General features: G+C 36.6%; 3 protein-coding genes across 4 annotated transcripts in view; 2 read left to right on the plus strand and 1 right to left on the minus strand.

Moving 5' to 3' along the window:
- Positions 1 to 7563, plus strand: part of plod3 (procollagen-lysine, 2-oxoglutarate 5-dioxygenase 3) — a 20564-nt gene extending 13001 nt beyond the window's left edge. Inside the window, exons 12-19 of the mRNA XM_062445165.1 lie at positions 2622 to 2747; positions 2831 to 2972; positions 3288 to 3401; positions 3479 to 3550; positions 4271 to 4375; positions 4465 to 4611; positions 5022 to 5147; positions 6163 to 7563. Coding sequence (XP_062301149.1) covers positions 2622 to 2747; positions 2831 to 2972; positions 3288 to 3401; positions 3479 to 3550; positions 4271 to 4375; positions 4465 to 4611; positions 5022 to 5147; positions 6163 to 6318 — 988 coding nt within the window. The 3' untranslated portion in view covers positions 6319 to 7563. The remainder of the gene's footprint in view (positions 1 to 2621; positions 2748 to 2830; positions 2973 to 3287; positions 3402 to 3478; positions 3551 to 4270; positions 4376 to 4464; positions 4612 to 5021; positions 5148 to 6162) is intronic.
- LOC134006094 (zinc finger protein 271-like) overlaps positions 1 to 10000 on the minus strand; it is a 100395-nt gene that overhangs the window by 78843 nt on the left and 11552 nt on the right. The gene's annotated exons all lie outside the window — the stretch shown is intronic.
- The window catches only part of znhit1 (zinc finger, HIT-type containing 1), a 98645-nt gene continuing 97480 nt past the window's right edge, over positions 8836 to 10000 (plus strand). For both annotated transcript variants that reach the window (XM_062445255.1, XM_062445254.1), the window contains exon 1: positions 8836 to 8889. In XM_062445255.1, the coding sequence (XP_062301239.1) occupies positions 8865 to 8889 (25 nt within the window). In that variant the 5' untranslated portion in view covers positions 8836 to 8864. The remainder of the gene's footprint in view (positions 8890 to 10000) is intronic.

Genomic DNA, 10000 nt, shown 5'->3' on the forward strand with positions numbered 1-10000 from the left:
CTAGTACCCTTCTATATATATACACACTAACAAGTACACACTAGTACCCTTCTATATATATGATACACTAACAAGTACACACTAGTACCCTTCTATATATATACACACTAACAAGTACACACTAGTACCCTTCTATATATATACACACTAACAAGTACACACTAGTACCCTTCTATATATATACACACTAACAAGTACACACTAGTACCCTTCTATATATACACACTAACAAGTACACACTAGTACCTCTTCTATATATACACACTAACAAGTACACACTAGTACCTTTCTATATATATACACACTAACAAGTACACACTAGTACCCTTCTATATATATACACACTAACAAGTACACACTAGTACCCTTCTATATATATACACACTAACAAGTACACACTAGTACCCTTCTATATATATGATACACTAACAAGTACACACTAGTACCCTTCTATATATATACACACTAACAAGTACACACTAGTACCCTTCTATATATATACACACTAACAAGTACACACTAGTACCCTTCTATATATATACACACTAACAAGTACACACTAGTACCCTTCTATATATATACACACTAACAAGTACACACTAGTACCCTTCTATATATATATACACACTAACAAGTACACACTAGTACCCTTCTATATATATACACACTAACAAGTACACACTAGTACCCTTCTATATATATACACACTAACAAGTACACACTAGTACCTTTCTATATATACACACTAACAAGTACACACTAGTACCCTTCTATATATATACACACTAACAAGTACACACTAGTACCCTTCTATATATATACACACTAACAAGTACACACTAGTACCCTTCTATATATATATACACACTAACAAGTACACACTAGTACCCTTCTATATATATGATACACTAACAAGTACACACTAGTACCCTTCTATATATATGATACACTAACAAGTACACACTAGTACCCTTCTATATATATACACACTAACAAGTACACACTAGTACCCTTCTATATATACACACTAACAAGTACACACTAGTACCTCTTCTATATATACACACTAACAAGTACACACTAGTACCTCTTCTATATATACACACTAACAAGTACACACTAGTACCTTTCTATATATATACACACTAACAAGTACACACTAGTACCCTTCTATATATACACACTAACAAGTACACACTAGTACCCTTCTATATATATACACACTAACAAGTACACACTAGTACCCTTCTATATATATGACACACTAACAAGTACACACTAGTACCCTTCTATATATATACACACTAACAAGTACACACTAGTACCCTTCTATATATATATATATACACACTAACAAGTACACACTAGTACCCTTCTATATATATACACACTAACAAGTACACACTAGTACCCTTCTATATATACACACTAACAAGTACACACTAGTACCCTTCTATATATATACACACTAACAAGTACACACTAGTACCCTTCTATATATATGACACACTAACAAGTACACACTAGTACCCTTCTATATATATACACACTAACAAGTACACACTAGTACCCTTCTATATATATACACACTAACAAGTACACACTAGTACCCTTCTATATATATACACACTAACAAGTACACACTAGTACCCTTCTATATATATATACACACTAACAAGTACACACTAGTACCCTTCTATATATATACACACTAACAAGTACACACTAGTACCCTTCTATATATATACACACTAACAAGTACACACTAGTACCTTTCTATATATACACACTAACAAGTACACACTAGTACCCTTCTATATATATACACACTAACAAGTACACACTAGTACCCTTCTATATATATACACACTAACAAGTACACACTAGTACCCTTCTATATATATACACACTAACAAGTACACACTAGTACCCTTCTATATATATGACACACTAACAAGTACACACTAGTACCCTTCTATATATATACACACTAACAAGTACACACTAGTACCCTTCTATATATATACACACTAACAAGTACACACTAGTACCCTTCTATATATATATATATACACACTAACAAGTACACACTAGTACCCTTCTATATATATGACACACTAACAAGTACACACTAGTACCCTTCTATATATATACACACTAACAAGTACACACTAGTACCCTTCTATATATATACACACTAACAAGTACACACTAGTACCCTTCTATATATATACACACTAACAAGTACACACTAGTACCCTTCTATATATATATACACACTAACAAGTACACACTAGTACCCTTCTATATATATACACACTAACAAGTACACACTAGTACCCTTCTATATATATACACACTAACAAGTACACACTAGTACCTTTCTATATATACACACTAACAAGTACACACTAGTACCCTTCTATATATATACACACTAACAAGTACACACTAGTACCCTTCTATATATATACACACTAACAAGTACACACTAGTACCCTTCTATATATATACACACTAACAAGTACTAGTACTAGTCTGTATACACACTAGTTAACATCCATCTATATACCTTCTGGTCACTGGAGTGTGATGATATTAACAGGAAGTCTCTGTCTCAGGTCCGTTATCGCTCCCATGTTGTCCAAACACGGGAAGCTGTGGAGCAACTTCTGGGGAGCTCTGAGTCCGGAAGGGTTCTACTCCAGATCTGAAGACTACATCGAGATCGTCCAGGGGAAGAGGATGTGAGTAGTTTAGTCAACGATTGCTATATCTATAAATCTCTGCAGCACAGGTGAAGTGAAGTTGTTAACCTGTGTGTCTGCAGCGGGATGTGGAACGTGCCGTACATTACCCAGGCATACCTGTTGAAGGGCAGCATGCTGCGGTCCAAACTGCTCCAGGTGAGCCTGTTTGTGGACAAGGAGATGGACCCTGACATGGTGTTCTGCAGAGGCATCAGAGACCAGGTAACACCCAACACCTGCTCACCTTAAGACAGATGTAGTCATACTGTAGAGACAGAGTTCAATGTTTCCTGCTGTAAATGTTTGAAGCTGTTGTTCCCACATCCAGCAGCAACATTAGTTTCAGTGTAATTAAACAATACTTCCTGTTCCACATGAGTTTGGAGCGTTTTATACTTTCCACACAAACAAAGTGTTTTAGTACACAGCTGAAGATTTCAACCCTTTTTTCTTCAACAGCAGCTGCAGTTTGTTTATTGTGTGAATCCTTAAACATTCATTAAAAGCTACATAATGCTGATCTCTGTCCATCAACAGGGAGTTTTCATGTATGTGACGAATCGTGACGAATTCGGTCGCCTGGTGAATTCTGCCAACTTCAACACGTCCAGGCTGCACCCGGACATGTGGCAGATCTTCGACAACCCTGTGGTCAGTCTCACACACACACACACACACACACGAATGAAATGAAGGACAGCTCAGGCTGATCATGTGTTTCTTTGCAGGACTGGAAGGAGAAGTATATCCATGAGAACTACTCAAAGGTGTTCGAAGATGAGAAGACTTTCGTGGAGCAGGTGATACAACAAAACACTGATGACTCTGTCACTCAACGGCTTTTTAGTTTTAGATTTATTTCATGTGGAGCTTGAGAAGGTTAGTTATCCACTTTATGGGAACAAATGGGGATTCCAAATTTAGCTGGTCAGTAATTTCCAAAAAAGTTTCCCAAAAAGAACAAAATCATTTGGTACTAATTACTGAATAAATTCCAGCATGCTCGAAGTTAACTCACATTAATTCATTAAGATAAATTGCCAATGTAATCTAGAAAGTCTTAAAGTCAGAGGACACCAGGCCAGCTGAATGTTCAAAAAAGTAAAATTTGTCTACATTAAAAAATATAACGCAACATACACAGAGAATAAAGTTTGTAATAAGTTAATTTATGAATTTATATTAACTTGAGTTTAAATTGGGTAATTCCTCTAGAAATGAACAATTATTAAACTCAGTACAACTAACTGACTAACCCAAAATAACAGTCTCAGTATTTTGTCTCCATCTTTTATGATTCGTACCAAATGAGGAAACATCATCGGATACTATTAGGAATTTAGAGACCCGTAAAATAAAGCATGGCAATTTTTTGTCATTCGATAATTTGTTTGTGTGTCAGTTTGGTCCTTTTTATCTCTCTTTGATTTCAAGTAATTAGTTAAGATCAATACAACCAAACATAATGTAAAGATTATTTATATCCTCTGTAGTTCACTAATGATCTCTGTGTCTCTCAGCCCTGTCCAGATGTTTACTGGTTTCCTGCGTTCTCAGAGAAGATGTGTGATCATTTGGTGGAGACCATGGAGGACCATGGGGAATGGTCAGGAGGCAAACACACGGTAACATGTCTGTCTGCTTACTCACCTGTGAGAAATACACGCAGGGAAAGTGACTGAAGTGAGTAATGTTTCTATAAACTTGTGTTCAGGACGAACGTCTGGCCGGTGGTTATGAAAACGTTCCCACTGTGGACATCCACATGAACCAGATCGGCTTCGAGAAGGAGTGGCTCAAATTCCTCAAAGAGTACATCTCCCCTGTCACCGAAAAACTCTATCCTGGATATTACCCCAAGGTACACACATTACAGATACTACCCCAAGGTACACACATTACAGATACTACCCCAAGGTACACACATTACAGATACTACCCCAAGGTACACACATTACAGATACTACCCCAAGGTACACACATTAAAGATACTACCCCAAGGTACACACATGACAGATACTACCCCAAGGTACACACATTACAGATACTACCCCAAGGTACACACATTACAGATACTACCCCAAGGTACACACATTACAGATACTACCGCAACGTACACACTTTACAGACATTACAGATATTACCCCAACGTACATAGACATTGAGATATTACCTAAAGCTACAGTCCAGATACTAAAGCTACAGTCCAGATACTACCTAAAGCTACAGTCCAGAAACAGTTAACTAATCATTAATTGTCTGTATGTGCAGTCTCAAGCCATCATGAACTTTGTGGTGCGTTACCGCCCTGATGAGCAGCCGTATCTGCGGCCTCATCACGACTCCTCCACCTTCACCATCAACATCGCCCTGAACAAAAAATACGACGACTACGAGGTAAACACACCAACAGAAACACACTTCTGATCTGAGGAAACAGGTCAGGAGGAAATTACACCTCAAATTATAATAAACAAGAAACCAAAGCAGGGAACTGTTTAAATGAGACGCTTAATGTGCAAGATTTGTGTATTTTCTTCTTCTAGTCTCATATACCATGCAGATAAAAGACCATAAATCCTTTTGTAAAAACATGCTCATTCTAACTTCAGGGCTTGTCTTGAGTGTGACCTGATATGATTGTTCACCTGAATGCTGACACATCAACATAACAGCTATGGCTTCTTAATTCAGCTTAATTATTCTTCACTTATTTAAAACTAACTGGAACAACAGACGTCTTACTCTGTTGGAGTTGTTGGAAACAGTTGTACGGTTCAGTTCAGTTCAGTTCAGAGCTTTATTGTCCCTCAAGGGGAAATTTGGTTTCAACAACCATAAATAAATAAATAAACAGTGACATAACAAACATAATCTCAGCATACAGCACAACCAAACTTGATAAGAACAATCACAATCGGAATAAGAGTAGAAATGTCAGAAAAGTCAATGCGACTTAGGGGTTGTTAACTGCATTGTTGCACGTGGGACAAAGGAAAATTTATACCTATTTGTTCGTGCTCGAGGCCTAAATCTCCGTCCAGACGGCAGAGGAATGAATTCATCCAAAAGTGGATGATCAGAGCTGGGCAAGATTGTGTCGGTGGTGCTATAGATGATCTTTGGTCAGGTACAGACACTCAAAATGACAACAGACGAGTTGGGTTTTGTCTTCCAGTTCCTCACAGAATGAAGGTTAATTAGTCACAGCTGATACATGAAGAGCTGCCGACTGAGGCTCCGATCAGAAGAACAGATGTGTTAGTGTTAAAGTCAATCTGAGCATTTTACCCATCAAGGTGTCAGAACTCGCATGAGCAGTGACTGAGCTGAAAAAACCTCCTACAGTTTGTTTACCTGTGTTTACCTGTGTGTGTGTTTGTTTGTGTGTGTTTGTGTGTATGTGTATTAGGGCGGAGGCTGCAGGTTCCTGCGTTACGACTGTAAGGTGGAAGCTCCCAGGAAGGGCTGGTCCTTCATGCACCCCGGCCGCCTGACGCATTACCACGAGGGCCTCCCCACCACCAGAGGGACCCGCTACATCATGGTGTCCTTCGTCGACCCATAAACACTACCTGTGTGTGTGTATGTGTGTGTGCGCGTATGTGTGTAAGTCTGTGAACATCCTTCAACCTCATCATCACAGTTATTGTCTTACCTCTGATTGGTCAATCCACCTCACCCGCATCTACCCGTAATGCACCTGTAGCCGCGTCTTAGTAGCCATGACAACACATATCATTTCAATGCATCCTCCAGCAGGTGTGACCGGCGTCTCCATGACAACCTTCACAGGAGTCGGAGGAGCGCCTGGTCAGACCTGTCAGAGTACACAGTCACTTTATTTAGTCCTGATTTTCAGTCGGTAACAGAGGTGAGAAATCCTGGAGAGATTTGAGGTCCTGAAGGCATCACTGTCTGTGGTGGAGGTTCGTCGTCACCGAGATGCCTTATTACACCAACCTGCCTGAAACTACCTGAGTATCTATGCAAGCAGAACACACTCCACCTGTGTGTGTGTGTGTGTCTATGTGTGTGTGTGTGTGTGTGTGTGTGTGTCGCACTGCAGCGGACAGCAGGTTGCCACAGTAACCACAATCCCAACACAGAGCGTCTTCTAGAAGATCGTGTCTTGTGGAAAAAACCGAAAAGCCTTGGCAGCATTGAGGTTACCGTAGCAACCAGCCGTGCAGCTGATAACGATGAGAATCAAAATGTGTTGTTTTTTAAAAAAGCCGATCAGATCGCTCCGACGCAGCGTCGCCGGTCACTTTTTAAAGTTTGACACTCCGAACTGAGAATGTTAAATCTGGTGAAAGTAAGAAGTGTGATGTAGAAAATAGAAAATGCCAAAAAAGACTCAATAACGAGCTGAAATATATGTTTTAAAGGAAAAAGAAAGTAAAGAGAAAAAGTTTATATTTGAATGCTGAAAGGAGTTTGGTTCAAGAGTGTTATAAAGGTAAAACTCCACTTTAAGAACTGTTACTGTTAAAGGCCTTTTTTATATTTTACTGTGTTTATTCTTCATTGTTTAGTTGTTTTAATTCATGTTGTTCATTTCTCGAGATTTTCTATGTTTCCATCATGTATTTTTCCATCATGGTCGCTGTGTCGAACTCTCGCCTCCTCTCAGTTTTTATCTCCTAATTTAAAGAAGAGCGCGAGGACGAGACGTTTCCAGCTGACGTTGGGTTGTAGTTTTCTGTCGATACGAGGAATCAACTTTCTCTCTGGCTTTGTACAAACTGCATTAAATTATTTGTTAATGACTGAGCGAATTAAGTTTTGGGGATTTAAATAAATAATTTTACTGTCACTGTTTGTCTCGTCTCGTCCGTTTAGTAGCTTTAACTGCAGCTTTCTGATCATATTATAAACATTATATACATGATTTTATAGATCCATATTATTCTGTTAACTGTGATTAAGACATTTCTTTGATCTATAATTATAACTATAGAACATTTTACACTAATTAAAGGAAAATGTAAAGATGTTTTGAATGTAGAACGTAATTTAAACTTAATCATTTATTTTAGGTGAAGTTATATATGTTGAGATTTGTACTTTTTTTGTAGGCAAATCATATTTTTGCAAAGTTATATTTACATTTAATCACTAATTGATCCGTCTATGTTAGATAAAATTAGTCATGACGAAAGATTCAATACTTTAAAACTGTAAATTAAATGTTACAGATTTCATTCCTGAATAATTAAAACTCTTCAGTCTGACTCAGAGTTTAAAACAATTAACTCTTTAATTAAACTGGAAATTATTTCTTACATGTTTTAAACTCTGTTCTGTGTTTTAATAAACTTTCCTTCTTTTTTTCTTATCTTTAAATCAGTTTCTGCTGCACATATATCATGTTTACAGTGTTTAAAGTGTTAACTATAAAAGAATCCTTTAAATAATTGAAATTTAAATATGACAGAATATTGATAATTTATTGATAATTTATCAATAAAAATCAAAATATGTGATGAGGAACCCAATATAAGATAACATCTCCTGTTTTTAAAAAAAATATTATATTATATTATGTATTTTTATTAACATAAACTAAAATGATTATCATTACCAATATAACATTTTTATAACAGTTCAAACTTTTATCCACCAGGTGGCGACAAACACAAGCAAAACAATATGTGAGAAATATAAAATAACCTCTTTTTATTTTACTGTTATAATTATATAATATAATATTAATACATATCTTTCATTACCATTACCATTAGTAGTAGTAGTAGTAGTAGTAGTAGTAGTAGTAGTAGTATAATTATAACAGTTTGAGTTATTTATTAATCGCAGTTTAAACATTTGAGGTAATATAACTTCCATCCACCAGGTGGCGACAAAGAGCGGAAACCGCGCTTTTTTAATGACACCTTGTCCCTTGCCGTAGTAAAGAAACGGTTAGTAACGCTGCTTTTCTTTTTATTTAGACTCATAGAAAACTTAAATACGTCATTATAACAGTATATTTAGGTTTCAGTTTTCCCGTGAACGCGTCTGAATAAACCCGGATATATTTATTTAAAGAAAAACGCTTCACGTCGGAGCTGTTTCGTCCCTCCGCGGTTGCCGTAGACACCGATAACCAACATGGTGCTGGAGAAGAAAGCTTCCGGTGAGTGTTTTTATATTTTAACTAAATTAAACATTGAAACGTCGCTTTGCTGTTTAGAATATAAAATAATGAGATAATGAAAGTGCTCTGGTCGCTTTGTGTCCTTTCTGGTTCTCCGTAGCTGAATCACAATCCTAATAAACGTATTCAACTAAAGAGGAAACATCTGCTGCTTTATACTGATATATATATGTAAACATGGAGTTAATTAAACAGTTAGAAGAGGTTTAAATACATCTGCTGCTTTATATAAGGTTAATTAAGTATCTGGATTATATATATATAGAGAGAGAGACTGATGGATCCTCATATCTGATCATCTTGTATTTTTGTTGTTGACATCAAACAGTGATAGTTAGAAGAGGTTAAAATACATCTGCTGCTTTATAGAGACACATATAGAGATATATAAGGTTAATGAAGTATCTGGATGATGTTTATATTAAACTCTCAGACTGTTGTAGTGATGAATGATGTAATTAATCAGCTGATTTCTCCATTTAAAAATCAGAAGCAACACTTTCCTTTTTTTTCTTTCAGCAGATTAAATGTTAAATGTTAAATGTGTACAGATGATGTAAAGCGTGTTGTATTCATCTCTCTCTGAGATGAGAGCAGGTCACATGTTTCATACTGTGTTCAGATTCACACAGAGGAGTTAAAGTTCTCACATCTGTACTGAAGTAGAAGTTCAGATACTTTATGTATAAAAGACTCTGTTAGAAGTAGAAATACTGATTCAACTCTTTACTCAAGTAAAAGTCAGAAAGTTCAGGCTCTGAAATGTATTTAAGTACAAAAGTAAAAATCATGTTTTGCCGTCAGTGATAAAAAAATCCAGAGTTCTCACAGTCAGGAAAGTCCTGGAATAGTCCTGAAATGAGAAAAACTGTTTTCCAGCCTGGAAATGGTTTGAATTATGGATGACTGATCTGATATCAAAGTTCACAGTCAATAACCCGACACTGTTCCCTATAGTCGCTATGAGGACCAGCTGTTGTTAAACTGCTTAATTAAATCATGGAAATGGGCTAAAATATGATGGAATAGTTTTGAACATTCATTGGTAAAAATGTGTGAGAACTCTGTAGAGAGATGAGTCAAATATTTG

This window comes from Scomber scombrus, chromosome 23, assembly GCF_963691925.1.
Source record: "Scomber scombrus chromosome 23, fScoSco1.1, whole genome shotgun sequence".
NCBI lineage: Eukaryota > Metazoa > Chordata > Actinopteri > Scombriformes > Scombridae > Scomber > Scomber scombrus.